Here is a 20,851-nt window from a genome sequence, read left to right on the forward strand (position 1 = left end):
ACGACGCCGGACGAGGTAACCGAAGTTACAGCACTGTATACACGTATAGACATTTATACATGGCAACATATGGAAGCTCTTATAGTGGAGATTTGGGAGGTAAAGGAGTTAGTTCTTTTCATATTTCATGTACTTGTACTTGCATAAAGAAACCTTTATCAGAACAAGGTAGAAAAACGATTAAAGCAACTGCAGGCATGTGTCCCGCGAGCTGTGTAATGAGTACAACTAATAACCCAATATCAATTTAAAATAAAACACTAATCCACTGTCTCCTAAACTTGAATATAGGCATAATATTTACTTAAGTCTTCACATGAAGGCAAGATCCCTTTTACAGAAGATCCAATTTATTTCCTGAATGAATTCTAGGTTAAGCAATGGCAAAGAAAAATAACCCCCCCCCCCCCCCCCCCCCCAGGAACAAAAAACGTGATTTTTTTGAATTATACTGTATATATCGGAATGCCTTTCAATTACTAAAAAAAGTGAACTCAACTGAATAGAATTAATAATCTCACAAAAATAATAACAGTGGTTAATCTAAATTGACCTTACTTTTATAAATGGGTATAGTTTATTTGCATGTGCCTGCATAATTGTCAAAAGAAACCCGATGCATGTAGCCTAGCATACTGTACCAACAAAATGGTCAGAGCATAGCCGCACAAATCATGGTAGGAAGCCTCTCGCAGTACCTTCCAACACTGGGCACATACAAATACATGTCCTACAATATGCTTTCTGTGTATCAAACCAGTCATGAAGCTCCCAGCTGTTGGTTTCGAGGCAGTGGCCTAACTACAATTTTTGAGCCTCTCTTTGTCACTCTCTCTCCCCCTCCTCACTAACTCTCCTCACCCCTTCTCTCAAACTCTCCCCACCCCTTCTCTCAAACTCTCCCCACCCCTTCTCTCAAACTCTCCCACCCCTCCTCTCTAAGGCTACGCTTATAGTACCGGCGACGCGACGGTCAGGCGACGGTCGCTGGAAAAATCAAATAGAGATGACTTCCAGCGATCGCAACCAAACCGACGCTCCATCACGTCGCACTTACTATAAGCGCACGCAACGGCGGCAATGCATTTGTTTTGCCACGACGTCGCTGTCGGTGGCACTATAAGCGCAGCCTTAGGCCTCGGATATAGTAGGCGCACGTGCGACGGAGCGCATGGCATCGCACGCACCTGTAGCTAGAGCAATTAGTGGCCTGTAAGATTTTTTTTATGACGTGTGCAACAGGGAGGCATGGTGGAGGCGGGGCTGTGACATCACGCAAGCGGTTCGCCGCCCAATGGGCGGACCCAACTATAGGCACCGACCAGGACATGGGTATACCAGCAGGGGGGCGCTGGTGCATTGTGCTGCCTTCTAGCGGCGAGAGGAGGAGGAGGCAGTGCCACGCACCAGCGGAGGAGGAGGCAGTGCCACGCACTAGCGGAGGAGGAGGTGCCACGCACCAGCGGAGGAGGAGGTGCCACGCACCAGCGGAGGAGGAGGAGGTGTGCGCCAGCGGAGGAGGAGGCAGTGCCACGCACCAGCGGAGGAGGAGGAGGAGGCAGTGCCACGCACCAGCGGAGGAGGAGGAGGAGGAGGCAGTGCCACGCACCAGCGGAGAAAGAGGGGGCGGCAGTGCCACGCACCAGCGGAGGAGGAGGAGGAGGTAGTGCCACGCACCAGCGGAGGAGGAGGAGGGGGCAGTGCCACGCACCAGCGGAGGAGGAGGAGGTAGTGCCACGCACCAGCGGAGGAGGAGGAGGCAGTGCCACGCACCAGCGGAGGAGGAGGCAGTGCCACGCACCAGCGGAGAAAGAGGAGGCGGCAGTGCCACGCACCAGCGGAGGAGGAGGAGGCAGTGTCACGCACCAGCGGAGGAGGAGGCAGTGCCACGCACCAGCAGAGAAAGAGGAGGCGGCAGTGCCACGCACCAGCGGGGGAGGAGGAGGCAGTGCCACGCACCAGCGGAGGAGGAGGCAGTGCCACGCACCAGCGGAGGAGGAGGCAGTGCCACGCACCAGCGGAGGAGGAGGAGGCAGTGCCACGCACCAGCGGAGGAGGAGGAGGAGGAGGCAGTGCCACGCACCAGCGGAGGAGGAGGAGGAGGCAGTGCCACGCACCAGCGGAGAAAAAGGGGGCGGCAGTGCCACGCACCAGCGGAGGAGGAGGAGGTAGTGCCACGCACCAGCGGAGGAGGAGGAGGCAGTGCCACGCACCAGCGGAGGAGGAGGAGGAGGAGGCAGTGCCACGCACCAGTGGAGGAGGAGGAGGCAGTGCCACGCACCAGCGGAGGAGGAGGAGGCAGTGCCACGCACCAGCGGAGGAGGAGGGAGGAGGCAGTGCCACGCACCAGCGGAGGAGGAGGAGGCAGTGCCACGCACCAGTGGAGGAGGAGGAGGCAGTGCCACGCACCAGTGGAGGAGGAGGAGGCAGTGCCACGCACCAGCGGAGGAGGAGGAGGCAGTGCCACGCACCAGCGGAGGAGGAGGGAGGAGGCAGTGCCACGCACCAGCGGAGGAGGAGGAGGCAGTGCCACGCACCAGCGGAGGAGGAGGAGGCAGTGCCACGCACCAGCGGAGGAGGAGGCAGTGCCACACACCAGCGGAGGAGGAGGGAGGAGGCAGTGCCACGCACCAGCGGAGGAGGAGGCAGTAGCCAGACAAACTTCCAGCGCTCGCCGGAGGCTCCACTAAAGTAAGGAGTGGGGCTACTGTGGGGGAGTGGGGCTACTGTGGGGGAGTGGGGCTACTGTGGGGGAGTGGGGCTACAGTGGGGGAGTGGGGCTACTGTGGGGGAGTGGGGCTACTGTGGGGGAGTGGGGCTATTGTGGGGGAGTGGGGCTACTGTGGGGGAGTGGGGCTATTGTGGGGGAGTGGGGCTATTGTGGGGGAGTGGGGCTATTGTGGGGGAGTGGGGCTATTGTGGGGGAGTGGGGCTATTGTGGGGGAGTGGGGCTATTGTGGGGGAGTGGGGCTACTGTGGGGGAGTGGGGCTATTGTGGGGGAGTTGGGCTATTGTGGGGGAGTGGGGCTATTGTGGGGGAGTGGGGCTATTGTGGGGGAGTGGGGCTATTGTGTGGGAGTGGGGCTATTGTGGGGGAGGGGGCAGTGTGGAGCTATTGTGGGAAAGGGGTGTCTATGTGGGACAGAGGGTTTTGTGTGTGTATTGTGGGAAAGGGGGTATTTGTATTATTGGGGAGGGGGTATTGTGTGTGTATGGTGGGAGAGAGAGCAATTTATAGAGGGGAGAGAATGGATAGAGGAGAGAGAGATAGAGGGGGAGAGAGAGATAGAGGGGGGGGAAGGGATTGGAGAGGGGGAGGGAGTGAAGGGATGGGGAGGGAGAGAAGGGATGGGTGGATTTTTTATGTATACATCTGGATCTATTTATGAAAGTTATTACGAACTGTTAAAAAAATTATTACTTGAAAACATTATCAACATGGAAGAGGGAGAGCACCTTAGTGGGGGGCACCAAAAAAATTTCCACATAGGGGCCAAAATGGCTAAGGCTGTCCCTACCAGAAGGCAGCAAAGGCACAGGCGGAAAGAGGACGTGTAATATAATTAGACAATATCTAGTGAAATACAGCAAATCCCTGTTCGTGAAGCTTTGAAAGGCTGTAATTGTCCCATCGCTCACACAGTAGAGCCCTTTAATTGAATAGCAAAGTAGCCAAAATGGTGGTAAGCTGCTCTTTAGCGTTGCAGAGGGCAAGAGTTACTAAAATACACTGCATTTCTCTGGAAAATACTATTCTTCCACCAAGGCCATTCCATGCAGTGGGCAGGATTCTAGATAGTTCACACAATAAGAGCACCTCACAACAGACATGTGGCCTCGTGCACATGGCAGAGGGGACTACATGATTGTTACCGCCCACTGGGTGAGCTTCCTATCCTCTTTACAAAGGAGACAGTGTGTTGGAGATGGTGGTAGCAATAGTCATGAAGAGAGTTAAGGAGTCAGCTGCAATTATAAGGAGGCTTGCTACCCAATATATGCAACGTTTTGATCAGAAGGCACGTACAGCAGATAACACTCATTGAAAATTATAGGGCATTATTGAGAGTTGGCTTTCTCAATGGGAGGTTGGGCTAGAGGCAGGAGATAATAGAACCAACCTGGTGGCAGCATTACATCAGGGCCATCCAATTAATGTTGGCAAAATAATAATTCAGGGAGTGAATTCACACCACAAAGCAGTGAATGATTACATCATGGAGAACTCCAATCTTGTAGAGGGATATACTTGTTGATCAACCATTGGCATCTGATGGGAAAATTGGGTGGGCTACTGAGACCATTTGAGAGGGATACAGTTCTGATCAGCAGTGATAATGCTGATATCAGCAAACTCATCCCACTGATATTCATATTCTATAGGACCCTTGTTCGGATGCAGCATAAGAGTGAGACTAATGATAATCATGAATTGGTGAGGCTGACGACTGCCATGCTCAACTCACTGCAAAATGATCCTCATTTACTGTAGCATCCTTAAAAACTAAGGAAGAATATCTTCTGGCATCAAGTGGAACTACAATATTAAGCCACGGTGTGGGGAAAGGCTGTGATAGTGGCAGTTGTAGTGTTACTAGTTGTAGTGTTACTAGTAGTAGAACATTCTCTGAGAGACATTTCACCTCATTATGGCTAGTTGTGTGAGGCCGCAAATGGAGAATGAGGTGGGAGCAAGGGCAATCCCTTTATATCTTTCTCCCAACTCTGACCCTCTAAATTACTGAGTGGGAAGAAAAGACATGTGGCCTGAGCGGACATGCGTGGCATCAGAATACCTCAGTTGTCCACCAGCAAGCGTGCTATCTGAACAAGTGTTCAGAACAACTGGGTCCATCACACAATCGAAGGAATCTATTAGTCTAGTAGCAGTGTGGAAAGTCTTACACTCACTAAAATGTATATCTTTTTTTCTCGGAGATATACATGATGGTATCCATGGTACCGTCTTCTCAGAAGGAAGCAGATTAAATAAGAGATTGTTTTTTTTACTAAATTGGTTGTCTCCAACCTAAATAACAATTTTTTGACTGTCTAGCTCAGAGCTTTCCAAACTGTGTGTCGCGACACGTTAGTGTGTCGGATGCAGTGTGTAGGTGTGTAGGTGTGTCACGCGAACGTAACAAGAAACCTCTGAGCGGTGCGGAAACTGGGGGGCGCATGATTATTTAGGGGGGGGCTCAGGCGGTTAGGGCCACCAACAGGGGGTTTGGTGGGCCGTGCGCCGTCCCCTAGACAAGACTGGTCACCACAGGGTGACAGGCGCGTGCTGGGGGAAAATAAATAAATAAAAATACCTCCACCTGACTGGTTGGCGCGCAGCCAATCTCTATCCGAGCTGCACATTGAGGAGGCGCCTTTTCCTGCATGGAGCGAGTAAGGCAAGTACAGCTCCATGCCCCCCCTTAGTCCGATTTGGCCCCCCTGCTCCGATTCCCCCCCCCCGTGTGTCCGATCCCCGTTTGTATGTAATAGTGTGCAAGAGTGTGTGTGTGTGTGTGTGTGTGAATGAATATAGACACCAATCCACAGTCAGTCACCCAGCCTCTCTCTCTCTCTCTCTCTCTCTCTGTGTGTGTGTCACCCAGCCTCTCTCTCTCTCTCTCTCTCTCTCTGTGTGTGTGTGTCACCCAGCCTCTCTCTCTCTCTCTCTCTCTCTCTCTCTCTCTCTCTCTCTCTCTCTGTGTGTGTCACTCATAAATGACAACAATTTTGGAAATGTATGTTATCTTACAAATCATATATTTTAAAAAATATAAATGAAAGTTTTTCATGAGATATGTTGTGTCCCCATACATTTTGTTATTACAATTTATGTGTCCGTATCTCTTACAAGGGGTTACAGTAGTTTAACTTCCGGTTTGCTAGTAAAACTGAATTACTGTGTTGCGAAACGATGCATGTCTAAAAAGTGTGTCACCAACATGAAAAGTTTGGAAAGCTCTGGTCTAGCTGTTACCAGTGCCCTCCCGTCCACGGCATCACCACCCCCATGAGTGTTCATCACCATTAACGCCAGACAAAGCAGTCAGTGACTAAATCATAGAGAACTTCACCCTAACACATATATAGATTACAGAACAGTGTTTTGTGTGACTGTTGCTACCGCAACAGAGTCAAATGAGAAAAACTTCATGAGAAGTGAGAGTCTGGGAAGACTTACAAGCTATCCTGCTGCTTACTGATCTGCCACCAGTGCCCTCCTGCCCATGGCTTATTACCATCAACAACAACTAGTCTCCACCTCCACTATCATCATTATTGCAGTTTGCCAATGGCATCATTTCATATTTTATTATTTTTTTTACATTTTTCTTGGGGCCCAAACAAGCCAGCACTCAACATCACCACTGTCAGCTACAGAAATTACATCCATGTTGGTATGGTGCTCGGCTTGTTCTATGTAGAGTACCGTATGTCATAAGTCACAGTATTCCATCTGTAACACAGAGGTACGGGGAGGGGTAACTCCTATTATATGTATTGTGCACAACGAACAGTGTTTTTTTGTGATTGCTGCCACAGTTGCAAGTGAGAGAAATTCAAGTGAGTGAGAGTCAAATGACAGAGAAATTCAGTGAGAAGTGAATGAGAAGTTAAACTACTGCTGACAGACCAGTCCATAGCTCTATAGATATTATCACCAACAACTGATGTCCACCCCAGAGCCCTCATTATCATCAATGCCAATTATCAACTTGCCACTGGCATCATTTATATATTTATTTATACATTTTTTTTGGTGCCCAAATATACCAGCACGTATGTAGCATTGGCATGCCTGCCAGTGCAGCCAAAGAACATACACTGAACAAGCCAAGCACATGTTATCTTTAGGTGTTTCATATGTAACGCAACCAGGAGGGCATGAGGGCCCATGGGCATTCTTTTATTTTGTGCCCAGTGAGAAAAGCATAGGATGTATAGAACAATGTTTTCCATAATTGTGTGACTGCTGCCCCAGCTGCAGTGTCTACTGGGAGAAATTAAAAAAAGAAGTCAGAGCCGGAGACTTGTTCAAGCCAAGCAGTTACTGGTAGTAGTAGCAGACTCAGTTATGCATTTACCTAAACATCATGGAAAGTATGGGCAAAGGACTTGATGGTGGTGGCGGTACTGTTACTAGTAAAAGAGGTAGTTCTCTGTGGGATATGTTGTCAGTCTCAGGCTTCGTCACGACTGCACGGCGCAAACAAGATACAGCCCTCTATGGGGCCAGCCCCAGTCACTGCCTGCGCGCGCCTGCAGATAGCACGATGCGTGAACACCTTTACCAAAAGACAACATTTTTGGACAAGCGATGGCCACTTCACGATGGCGGTTCAGCCAATGAGGCCGAACCAGCCGCGTGATGTCATGGCCGCGCCACACCACGCCTCCCCCTGCTCTTCTCTAAGACGCGCGTCCCATCGCGATTCCTAGACCACAGATCGCGGCTGAAACTGGATGCACACACCGCCAGGCGCTCCGACGCGCTCGTGTACGCAGTGACTGAGGCCGTAGCCTTATGGTATGGTGATATACAGCAAAACCGTTTGAAGAGGAGGTATGAGCATTTGCCTAGTTGCAGTGTCGAAAGGCTTTAGTCACACTTATTTTCCCAACACTTTATTATGCCAGTTTCCATTTCACCAGCTTCAGAGAAGGAAGCAGATTGAATCACAGATTATGTTAAATTGCTGGATAGACCCATTAACCCATACTTAATGCAACAGTGTGGTGGAAAGGAGAAAGGGGCAACGTAGTGGTACTGAGCAAGGAGGAAATTGCAAAAAGAGCGAAAAAGCCATAAAAAAAGCTAAAGACCGCCAAAGCACAGTGTTTTTCAACCAGCATATTTTATCAGCCTGAAGAGTTACCCATGGGAAAACTTATTATGATGTGGTTTTAGTGTATTGTTTATTAAAGATGTCGAATGACATTACAAATAATAATAAAAAACAGGAATTATAATTACATTTACAAGCACGATCATAAAACTGTAATTGTAAAATCCATCAGTAATTGTGTATTTAAGTTTCTTGATGTAATGTAATTATTGATAAACTGGTTACCTCTGCAATGTAATCATATAAATAGTGGGGAAAAATAGTTGAGACACACTGTGGAAGTGCATATCAATAATAAAGTCTATAAACTGAGCCAGGCATAAATGTTTGAGAACGATCAACCTCTTCCCGTTTATGTTTGACAAATGCTTAGCAGAACGATCTGCACAGTTGTATACTCTTCAGCCACAGTATCACAGTATACAGTAAATACAGTAAATATGCCGGTCCACTAAAGCTGTCCAAAATGAATATATTTTTCTTGTACAAACTGACCTTTACTTTTTCCCACTTCATTCTGTGTGCTATATGCGACATACGATATCTTTCAATTTGGCATAGGCACAAATGTAATTATCTAAGAAAGGCATTCTGACTTTATAATAATGCAATATAATATGTCCATATAAATGTGCATATTCCATGATGTTGATCAATGTGCTTTTTGCAATTGTTTTTTTAGAACTGGTAAAGCAAATATCTGAAATAATGAAGCAATAAAAGATGTCACATGGCTGGGCTCTTTAACATGACTGCAACTAATATATTTTGCTTAGTCGGATTGTAATTGTAATGTTCCTAAAGGAAAATATCCAGGGGCTCCACAAATCCATTTGATAGTAATAATAATTTGAGGATTTATTTATTCAAACATTGTGTGTGTGTGTGTGTGTGTGTGTGTGTGTGTGTGTGTGTGTGTGTGTGTGTGTGTGTGTGTGTGTGTGTGTGTGTGTATATATATATATATATATACACATATATATAAGTTATGGTGGGTGAAAAAGGTATATATATATATATATATATATATATATATATATATATATATATATATATATATATATATATATATATATAGATATACAGTATATATATATATATATATACACATATATATACACACACACATATATATATACATATATATATATATATATTTTAACACACAAGCCCAGCAAGCTCAAACGCCCACACCCACCTAATCTTGACTATATGTAATGTCACATAGAGTGCCAGAGGGCTGTGGCAAGTGAATATAGCAAATGACAGGGGGTGCCCAGTGCTACATCCAAATGACAGAACATACATGGTAATAATTACAAGAAATAATGCTTCAGCACTAATAATAATGCTAATACTAATATTTTATTATTATTAGTATTAGCATTATTATTAGTACTGAAGCAATATTTTTTGTAATTATTACCATGTATGTTCTGTCATTTGGATGTAGCACTGGGCACCCCCTGTCGTTTGACATATATATATATATATACACACACATACACATACATTTTAAGTTGGCGGGTGAAAAAGGCGACAAAAAACCTCCACCGTTACCATACCAGTATAGCCAATAAAGAATATAATTTGTGAGCACATTCACATGTCTTAGACACGTCTGCAACCCTGCCTTTCACCATTATCACTTTATATATAAATATATTTTTAAAAAAATCAAAAGTAAACTTTGAAGAAAAAAAGGTTAAAAACGAATTATAATGTAAAAACTAGTCTATGTGGTCTCTAAGCAATACTGTAACTAACTTAATTTCTAGCACCAATTTAGCAACGAACCCAGCAATGGCAGGAGCTAACCCTCTTCCATACATATACGCAATAGCAGTTTTCAGACCATGGTGGCAAGATTGTCCGCTTCGTACTACATTAAATGAAGCCATCAAAAAGGATCTACTGTACCATCAGGGACCATGCAATACAAAACTCGGAGGAGGAAATCATTGCTTTTTTGACCAGCATCATCAACATTATGTAGTTATCAGTCAGTTATAGACTGGATTTCAGCAATCAGATCTGGCAGACTCTTGCCAGCCAGCAGATGGCTCCTTATGTCAGGTCACTTGCCTGCATGACTCTAAATGACTCTATAACTGCTTGCTGCGGTGCTACATTTCATAAGGAAGCCTTTTAAATGACAGTAAGACAACGTGCTAGATCCAATCTTTACCTACAACCACGTCACCGGGATTTCTGGGACCACAACAGGACAGGTGGCCAGGTTTGCAGGTTCAAAATCTGAACTTAAAAGTTTGTTCAGGTGTGCGAGGCAAACTTTGGAACAAATTTTCAATAGGAGCAAAATATGAGCCAAACTTAATTCTGTTATCACATATTTTGTTTGTTTCTTTCAGAATGTTTTTTGTTCAATAAACTGGGTGAACTTCTGGGTGAGTAAAAAAAAAAGCTTGCAAACGTATGGACAAAAGGTCAATATTTGACAAAGTTTACCCAAATGTAAACGTTTTTAGAATGGTCTGTTTTTTCCATAAGTGTTTACAAATCCAAAACTAAGGTCGTGATTATACCAGAAATCACCCGTGGCGTCTCCTGTAGAGACACCAAGCGGCGCAAAAACAAGTGTTGTACATCCCGGAAAACTGCTTATACCAAATGCAGTTTCCCCGCTCGCTGCTGCAAAGCAGGAGACAGTTCAGGAGATGGGCAAATTTGTTTTCAAGCAGCGACAGCCACGTCACATGACGCAGCCATCCAATCAAAGTGAAGTTCAGTGCACCAATCACGTTCCTCCAAAATCTAACCAATGAAAATCCTAGAAAAAAATTTACCTCAGGATTTCATACAAAATACAGTTTTCCCTTATTGAAAAGCCATATATACCTTGAAGAACATGCCGTACACATTGAAGAACATACAGTAGATAATTATTGACTGACTTAATTAATTAATTATTTAAAAAATAATAAAGTAATGAATTAAATTACATTAATTATTTTATTAATAATTAATCAATCACTATTATGGCCAAATCTTCAATGGAAGAATTAATTGGATTGGTGCGGGAAAGGCAGGCGTTGTGGTAAAGGAAGTGACATCTGAGCATGTCTCCCCTGCAGTCGCTTGCTAAATCTCTTGTGCATGTGCACATGTAGCTCTGCAGCGTCGCTACTTACAAAGCCACAGGAGAGCACTGCTGCACTGAAGCTCTTGGTATCAAAATCCTTCACAGCTAAAAAAAAAAAAAATATATAATTTTTGGAACGTGCCTGATGTGCGGGCGCTCACACGTGTGTGGCCAGCTGTCCACAAATCTCCTGGCCGCGCCCCCGTGCGCACCCAGCTGTCCACAAATCTCCTGGCCGAGCAGAGCGCGTGACATCAACGCACACGAGCGCCAGCGCTCTTGCTCCCTGCCTGGCCGCAGTTTTTGTCTTCATCATTAGTGGAGACAGGTTTTTTTTACGCCTACTGAATTATTATATTAATTTAATTTAATTTTCTTTTTTATGACACTACTTTACTGGAGTCACAGTAGATGGCTGTTGCATGAGAAGTACAACTCCCTGTACAATTGTTTTGCAAATTAAAGCAAATAAAATTACCTCTTGTGGTGCATTCACATGCAGGGCCGCCGAAAGGGGGGGGGGGAATAGCTGGAACAAGTGTCCCGGGCCGATGGCTGCGGGGGGCCCATCCTCTAGATGCCGCCGGCCTCCATCCCTAACTGTGCCACACTGAGCTTCTGACACTAGACTTCAGAGAGGCCCGGTGTGCTGGTGTCAGAAGCTCGACGTGGGACAGTCAGGGAGGGAGGCCCGCAGCTGGAGAGAGCCGGGCCCACCGACAACTAGAGTACGGGCCTGACCGCCGGGCCCCCCCACAGCCACCGGGCCCGGCTAGATGCCTGAGACCATCCCCAAGGAAAGTCTGTATTTTATATGTATTTGAGGGGTGGGGTTTTTCTTATTATGTATTTGGGGGTGTTTGTTTTGTTTTTTAAATATATATTTGAGGTGGGGATTTTATTATATGTATTTGAAGGTGTGTTTTTTTTAATATTTATTTATTTGGGTGGTGGGAAGGTTTTTTGTATTTGGGGGGGACGGGTTTTTTGGTATGGGGGGATTGAGTGAGAGTGGGGTAATTGATGAGGGGGAGAGTGAGAGGGGGTGAGAGGTAGGGAGGAAGTGAGTAAAAGAGGGATAAGAGTGAGACACAGGGGAAAGAAATACATGTGAGGTGGGGGAGGGGGATTGAGCGAGTGTGGTGTAATTGATGGGGGGTGAGTGAGGGAAAGAGTGATTGAGACAGAGGGGATAGAAATACATGGGAAGAGGGGGAAAAATAGAGGGGCTTTCGAGATGCGAAATTGGGGGGCCCGCAAAACCGCCCCCGGGAGGGGGGCAAGGGGGGAAAGGGTTGTTACTCAAGTCCTGGGCCCCGAGAAATCTGTCTGCGGCCCTGTTCTCAGACAGGTCTGCAATCCTGTCTTTCCCCATTATCTCTTCGCAAACAATGCTTCCTTGCAGCCAGTGATTCTGGGTAATGACATGCAAATGAGCACATTGTGTGTCAACTTTTGGTTCATGTCCCTTTTAACATGGACCTATTACTTATGCCTGCCGTATTAAACAGGTTTTCAGCACAGCCTGGGCATAGCCAGTGACCCTACCCTCAGAATTTGATCAATTACAACGTTTAGCAAATTGCTACATTGTGTATGCTGTATTCTGGGTTTTATTTATGTTACACTCATATTTATTATTATTATGTATCTTACAACACAAGCATATATGCGTCAAGCAAAGTACAATCAACAGACCATCATATTGTAGTTATACATTTTGTGGTGAGGTATCTCCCTGATTTATAGTGACAGCTGCATAGTGAACACACCATCTAACTTTAGAAACCAGGACCCCCAAAAGGAAGTGGTTAAAGTCCCTAAAGCTCTGACTGACTCATTGGCACAGAGAAACACATGCATAAAAAGAAAAAAAACAATGTATAACATTTCAACTTGAATCTGCCCTAGCTACATTTCTGACAGGTTTCAGCACCGGCCGCACAATTTGCTTTGCACTGTAATGGGCAGTGGTGAAAGTAGGACGGTACGGTCCGGTACTCAGTACCGGTAAAACAATAAGTGCCGGTACTGAGTACCGGTATGAATTATAAGGGATCTAAATCTCCCTGCCCCTCTCTCCGTCTACCTGATGTCTCTACACGTCCCTCTCCGCTCCTCCCTTCATTTCCATGCAGCTCTGCGTATCTTCCTGGCTCCAGTCAGTGACATGGATGCTCCTAAATGGATATGCCCATATTAGGGCATCCTACCTCACTGACCGGAGCCTGCTCAGTGTATGGAGAGATGCGCGGAGACATAGGGAAACGGGGGGAGGCGCGGAGAGAGGCAGGGAGATCTCCCCAGCTGCTGTGGGCCTCTCTCTCCCACCGGTGCCCACCGGGAGCTGGGCCCAACTTCCCCAAGGTAAGTGTGTGTGTTTATTATTGTTTGTATTTTGTGGGGGAGGGGAGGTAATGTGTATATTGTGTGTGTGGGGTATTATATCGTTTGTGTGTAGGGGTATTATATATTGTGTGTATGGGTATTATATTGTATGTATGGGTATTATATTGTGTGGGGGTCGGGTATTATATTATTTGTGGGGGGCATTATATTGTGTATATTGTATGGGTGGTATAATGTTGGCAGGTATAATATTGTGTGGGTGTTATTATATTGTGTGTATGGGTATTATATTGTGTGGGGGTCGGGTATTATATTATTTGTGGGGGGCATTATATTGTGTATATTGTATGGGTGGTATAATGTTGGCAGGTATAATATATTGTGTGGGTGTTAGTATATTGTATGGGTGGTATAATGTTGGCAGGTATAATATTGTGTGGGTGTTATTATATTGTGTGTATGGGTATTATATTGTGTGGGGGTCGGGTATTATATTATTTGTGGGGGGCATTATATTGTGTATATTGTATGGGTGGTATAATGTTGGCAGGTATAATATTGTGTGGGTGTTATTATATTGTGTGTACTGTATGGGGGTATTATAATGTTGGTAGGTATTATATTGTGTGTATTGTGGTGGGTATTGTTTGGGAGTATTATTGTGGGGGGGATTTGTATGGGTATCATGGGGAGAGGGGAAATATGTACTGTATGTGTCTGGAGGGGGGAAAGAATGTGAGGGGGGGATTGAGGGAATGGGATTGAGTGAGAGGGGGGTAATTGAGTGATAGCGGAGGGAGGGAGGGTGAGAGTGTGAGGAGAAGGGGTGTAAGAGAGGGGGCAGGTGGGGGAGAGGAGGAGAGTGAGGGGGGGGGAGAGGGAGGTGGAAAAAGTAAGACAGCTGGGGGGGGGAAGGGAAACACATGGAGAGAAGGAGGGAAAAGAGGGAGGTGGCAGAGAAGAGTTGTGACAGGGGGAGGTGGGTTGAGTACCTGTAAGAATAAAAATCTACTTTCACCAGTGGCAAAGCTAGAAATTTCAGGGTCCCGTCTTGTCTCTCTCTCTCTTTATTTTCTCCCACTCATATCTCTTTCTTTTTTCCTCTCATGTCTGTCTCTCTTTTCTCCCTTTCATGTCTCTTCTCCTATTCATGTATATCTCTTCCCCTCGTCTCTTTTCTCCCGCTCACGTCTCTCCTTGCTCCCCCTGCCCATCATGCCTCTCTCTCTTCTCCCATTCATGTCTGACTCTTTTCCCTTTTGTTTCTCTCTTTTCTCCCCCTCATATCTCTCTCTCTCTGCTCCCTTCCATTACTCTTTGCTCTTCCTCATGTCTCTCTCTCTTTGCTCCCCCTCATGTTTCTCTCTCTTTGCTCCCCCTCATGTTTCTCTCTCTTTGCTCCCCCTCATGTTTCTCTCTCTTTGCTCCCCCTCATGTTTCTCTCTCTTTGCTCCCCCTCATGTTTCTCTCTCTTTGCTCCCCCTCATGTTTCTCTCTCTTTGCTCCTCCTCATGTTTCTCTCTCTTTGCTCCCCCTCATGTCTCTCTCTCTCTTTGCTCCCCCTCATGTCTCTCTCTCTGCTCCCCCTCAAGTCTCTCTTTGCCCCCTCGCATCTCTCTCTCTTCTCTCCCCCTCATGTCTTTCTTTTCCCTCTTATGTATTTTCTCTTTGTGTCTCTTCTTTTCTGTCTTCCCTTTCATGTCTGTTTTTACCCCTGTGTTTTAACCTTCCCCTCTCTCTCACCTTTCTCAGCCTGTCTCTCAGGCTGCATTACTTGAGGCCCCACCCCCTGACCCAGGCCCCGCCCACTTATGGAGGCTCTGCAGAGGAAGAGATTTCCCCTCTGTCCTCCCTACTGTATCTCAGGGCCCCACCCCCTGACCCAGGCCCCACCCACCTGCAGAGGAATGAATTTCCCCTCTGTCCTCCCTACTGTATCTCAGGGCCCCGCCCCCGCCCCAGGCCCCGCCCACCTGCAGAGGAAGGGATTTCCCCTCTGTCCTCCCTACTGTATCTCAAACAAGTAGCCAGCGGTCTACACGTAATAATGTAATGAGGCTTTAAAACAATTTCTAACCTGCTTTGTTCCAGGTCTGACTAGAAAGCTTGAAACAGGAGACCTCGGAATCCCCCCTAACTCAGAAGACAGGTAGGGAACTCGTGTGTATTTGCTGACAGAAACGCTATCATCTTCTCTTGGGATTGTTAACAATCACTTATATTCACAAACCTGCCTGCATTTGGTCAATGTGGCAATGCACAGTAGTTTCCCATTAATCAAGAATTAGCTTCACTGCGGAGCAGCTCACACAATCCCACCACACCTCCCTGATCCTAAGGCTGCGGCCACGGTACCACTGAGCGCGCTATGTAATGAAAGCAAATTATGACGGCCATGCTCGCGCAACGCTCACAAAAGCTCAACTGAGCATGCACACGTGACCATACTGTGACCAATCAGTGTGGAGGGAGGGGGGGGAGTCTGCACCGGCTCATCTGATCACACACACGACTTTGCAATAAAGATTCAATATGCCTTCACTAAATGTCCTGATTTCTTTATTTCTGGGGGGAGGAGTGGGGGGTGTTTTGAGAGCTTGCTGTCATTTATATTGCATGGTAATAAGCTTAACAGCCTGTGCTGTTACATGCCGATCAAGTACTCTGGAGGGGATAGCTGGTATGTAACTATGTAACAAGGAGTAATTGTAGTAAAGTATATATATATATATATATATATATATATATATATATATATATACATACACACATACAGTGCAGAGACAGAAAGGACGTTGCAGCAGTGGGTAGGAGGTCCTTCCCACCCCTCCAGCTTCCTAATGCCGGCACACTGATGTATACTGTCCCACCTTTCCTTACACTGGGCACTACAGTAATGAGTAGCAAAGTCAATAGGCAGCTCAGGGAGTGGAAAAAAGCTCCAATCCACACCAACAACATGTTCACTCGCTCTGCTACGGGGGTAGCCAGCGGCTGGGGGGCCGCAGGTAAAGCCCCTGAGGGCCACACGCACCCCTTAGTCCGCCTGTTTCCCACCAATGGTATAAGGTGTTGTGAACTCCTCTGTATACAAACAGCCTCAAATGTGAGAAGATTGCCTTTGTTTCAGACGTTTGTTATAGCCATACTTAAAAAAAATCAGTGATCACAATACACAGTCTCAGAGACAAATGGAGTCTGGCTCATTAAAATCCAAACAACACCAATTAAAATAAACACCTTTATATTGTGGGCCATATAATATCCGAATCATTGGAGTCCTTGAAATCCATGCTTACCAGTTTCTGGTGTGTTCTCATCAGCTGCTTCGATGGCCTCACCAAACAGGAACTCATACTTTGCTTTGGCGACATTCTGTGAGTGCGCTGATGAGCTGTTAACCCAAATATATCTCTCCGTCTGTAAGAGGAAAAATACATAACAAACATCATTCATTCATATTCCAGATAGTAGTTACAAACAACAAAAATACCAGTTTTTCACATACTGTATCCAAGTTGTTGCTTTAATAATAATAACTTTATTTCATATAGCACTTTTCACCCAATGGGACTCAAAGTGCTTCACAATTACAGTATAGTGCACGGTACGCATCACATAGGAATGTTACAGACACTGTTCCTGCCTAGAAGAGCTTACAAGCACAGGGAGATATAGTGACTTGCCCAACGTCACAAAGAGGTGGCACCGGGAATTGAACCAAGTTCCCCTAATTCAAACTCAGGGCCTCATGCAGTAAACAGCGATAAGTCACTTATGGCCAGCTTATCCACAAAAAAGCCTACTGCTATTCAGTAAGCCCTGGATAAGTCAGCGATAAAAGAGCTTTTCAGTAAAAAAAATTTGCCCCCAAAAACATGCCCAACGCGAGGCGAGAATCCACTTATCGCCAGCTTGTCAAACTCGCGCTATTCTAGTAGCCCCGTTTAGCTTATCGAGGCTAATCGCTGCTCTAGAATGGAGATTTCCTCTCCAAATCGTCTCGCCAGGAAAGGTTGATAAGAAGGTAGCGAGAAGCTGCCGGAAAAAAAAATGCAATTTTACTGCATCGGATTCATGACGGGAGACTCCGGAGCTGATATCCATTAATATCACGACCGGAGACCCCCGGCATGAATCACATGTATGAAAAATGCATTTACAGGCAATTTCATTAACCTAGTGGCTAACCGCTAAGGCAATGAAGGGGTTAACAACCAGTGCCATGCTTATTGTGGGTAGCGGGGGTGGGTGAAGGTGGTATGAAGGTGGTATTTGGCCCTTGGTGTGTGTTTAGGCCTTGCGGGGGAGGGTGGGTTGCGCATGGACTTAACCCTTTCATTACCTTAGCGGTTAATACCGCTATGGAAATGAAGGGGTTAAACACTCCCGGTAGGCCTAAACACCCATGCTTGGGGCTACTACCCCATTGACCCACCTCCGCTACCCACAATAAACAAAAATACACACAACAGCCCTACTACCCACCTCCTAGGCCACCAATAACCATGACAATATGTAAGAAACACCAATACACAACCCACCCCGTGCCCCCACATAAAACCATAATTAATTTTTTTATACACAGGATTAATAGCAGAGGCCAGCGGGGGTCCCATGTGTGGTCCCCACGGGTGTCTGGGGGCCATCGGGTGGTTCCCACGTTTATCTGGGGCCCCTTGGGTTGTCCCCGCAGGTGTCCAGGGGTCCTCAGGTGGTCCCTGTGGGCGGTCGGGGGTCCTCGGGTGGTACCTGCGGGTCCCCGCTGACCTGCGGTACCATTTGTGTTTAAAAATAAAGATAGCCTACATTTCAATAAATACACCTAGCCACCCCCCCACCAAACACGTACAGTAATGTGCAAAATTACTATTATCCAGATATGCCATTATTAAACAAAACATTAGCCAGCCAGCATAAAGTAAATAAAACCGTTCTACTTACCCCTGCCATTATGAAGGGCGTCCTCGTCAGCATACTGTAGGGACATGTCGTCCTTTGCCAGAAAGAATACATAAAAAATACAGTCTAATGGCCCCTAACCCCTTAATCACCTTAGCGGTTAATACCTGCTATAGTAATTAAGTGGTTAAACCACCCTCCCCCGCTACCTACCCGGGAGGCCTAACCACCCACCCTGGACCCACTATACCCACTGATTGGCATAGTACTACATCATACCCATAATATGGGCATGATAAGCTACTATAGCAGTCAATGGTCACCCAAATACTAAAGCATGAATGTCCAAAATACACAATAATCAAACATATACAACAAGCACCTAAACCCCCAAAATCAAAAATTTTAAGCACTAGCCAACCAATCAAGTACCTAAATAAAACCACTAGCCAATAAATTCAAGCAATAATACCACTAGGCATTCGATTAAAGAAATAAGACCAACCGAGAACCCCCAGATGCCCGTGGGAAACACCTGAGGACCCTCGCTGGCCTATGTTATCAATCGTGTGTTAAAATAAATAAATAATGGTTTTGTGTGTGGGCACAGGGGGTGGGTTGTGTATTGGTGCTTACTACATATTTTAATATACATTTTAAGATAGATGTAGATGAGCAGGGGGTCTCCAGAGCAGAACCATGTAGATTTAATGTCCGGGATCCCTGCTTCCCGAGATACAGGCCCCATTATGGGGTGCCGGTATCTCCTATGCATGTAAATGTCCCATGTCACTTAACCAGGACATTTAAACACCCCATAATGTGGCCTCTATCTTGGAATCAAACCCTGGCGCTTTAATGCATGAGGCTCTCAGTGTAATTATTTACAGTCAGTAAAGGGTAGAAACTATCCATTATGCCCTTCTGCATCCTGCTTGTTGGAAGTAGGATTCCAATTTTTCCCATACTGGAGCAGAATATTTCACGTCACTCCCTGGGTAGGAGACACTTTGTTATTATTGTTATTTTTATCATTCTATTAAATTAGTCTATTTTAGCTCATCATCAGGTGTTGTCTAGTTTATGTTGGAATAAGTTGGTTTGTCTGTGTTAGTATTGTCTCATTTGTTTTTGTATATATTGTCATATCAACAGTCATTAAGTTACAAACTATGATCGGTTTTTGTGTTTCTCTCCACATACTATGAGACATCCTTCAAGATACACCTGAAGGATCCCAGGACAACAAGACTGGGCATTCCATATGGTCAGATTGTTACATCTGCTAATAATCTGGAGTTATTTTAGACGCCTGATTATTTTCTGTTTTTGTGTTATATGTGATCTGATTGGTCATCTTCCTGGCAGCCTCTCTTATATGTATAAGACCTATTGGGTATTCACTTTTAGTGGTAAATTACACTAATTATTAATCACTGCATTAGCGCTATTAGCACATTTTCTTTTCTTCGTATTTACAGCCAGTGCCTTTGCTCACTGCAGCTCCTTCTCCCTATTAAACTATTTTGATTTGTTTTCCACACCACTTGTGAGAAAACCAAAGATGAAGTTCACAGTGCTCAGAAATCCTAAGCAATTTGAACAGTTGCTCATACAGTAGCTACTTTAACTCATAGAATGAGAGCAGAGGGGCTGGTATTCTGCTGCGCTGTCTATGTCTTCAGGGATTCTGCTTTTACAAGACTGTTTGAATAATCTCTATCTCCTTCTGTTTAATCAGATTTAAAAGTGTATGTTGCAAGCAATTAAAGCCCATTATGTTTGCTGAGACCATTCATTTATTTGTGTAATAACATGACAACAGGTTCAAGCTTTGTGTCTCAAAGGGAACATAAAGTGATCAACTTTTGTTTAAGTGTATTATTTGTTTAGCAGTGTATCATTTGAATGACTTAGAACAGGGGTGCTCTCCAACCCTGCTCGCGCCCCCACTCCCCCTCCCCCCATAACTTTTCTCCAGCGTTTTATTATGTCACGTGACGTCGTGTTGCCATGGCAATGAAACATCATGTGACCCCTGCGGGGTCTTTTGACGCCGCATTGACAAGCCGCCGGAGACAAGGTAAGGGATATACAGAGGCCTCGCGCACTCTCCTGGCATGTAATTTAAATGTTGTGGGGAAGAGTGTGGGGCCTCTGTAAGTGCCGCACCCCCCTCGCCCCCCAAAGAAAATTTGTGCGTCCGCCAGTTTGCGCACCCCTGAGTTACAATTTAGCGATAACAGGGTGGGTTGTTTTTCTATTAAATGTTGTTTCTCGTGCACTGCCATATATAAAGGCTTCCTCCTGTCCAGCACATATACGACCATCTTTGCTGAGCAGTGTTACTCCAAAAACTCTTATTATATATGTCCCATTATGGCCCTTTCAAGTGAATGGGCTGTAAGGTATCTTCTGCCAGAGGAGGGTGTCTTATGGAATAGCACTTCTGAGAAGTGGTCCACAGTGTAACCAAGTACAGCATATCATGTATCTTAGGTTTCATTTTCTCTGATGTTTTCTTCTCTGTGCTGAAATAGAATTCAATTTACTTGAGTGGAGCTTTTCTTTAGCACAGGAGAGATCACATTAACTAAGCTGTCGATCAATTCGTTATCCTGAGATCAATAAGCAAAATCCTGCTTCCCGG

The 20,851-nt window shown here is 45.7% G+C and overlaps 1 protein-coding gene across 7 annotated transcripts in view; it reads right to left on the reverse strand.

Moving 5' to 3' along the window:
• Positions 1 to 20,851, reverse strand: part of PSD3 (pleckstrin and Sec7 domain containing 3) — a 586,117-nt gene that overhangs the window by 327,328 nt on the left and 237,938 nt on the right. For 5 of the 7 annotated variants that reach the window (XM_075605135.1, XM_075605145.1, XM_075605154.1 and 2 more), the window contains exon 2: positions 16,599 to 16,719. The exons of the other annotated variants lie outside the window; for them this stretch is intronic. In XM_075605135.1, coding sequence (XP_075461250.1) covers positions 16,599 to 16,719 — 121 coding nt within the window. The remainder of the gene's footprint in view (positions 1 to 16,598; positions 16,720 to 20,851) is intronic. 7 annotated transcript variants of the gene reach the window in all.

Source organism: Ascaphus truei, chromosome 1 (assembly GCF_040206685.1).
Source record: "Ascaphus truei isolate aAscTru1 chromosome 1, aAscTru1.hap1, whole genome shotgun sequence".
Taxonomy (NCBI): domain Eukaryota; kingdom Metazoa; phylum Chordata; class Amphibia; order Anura; family Ascaphidae; genus Ascaphus; species Ascaphus truei.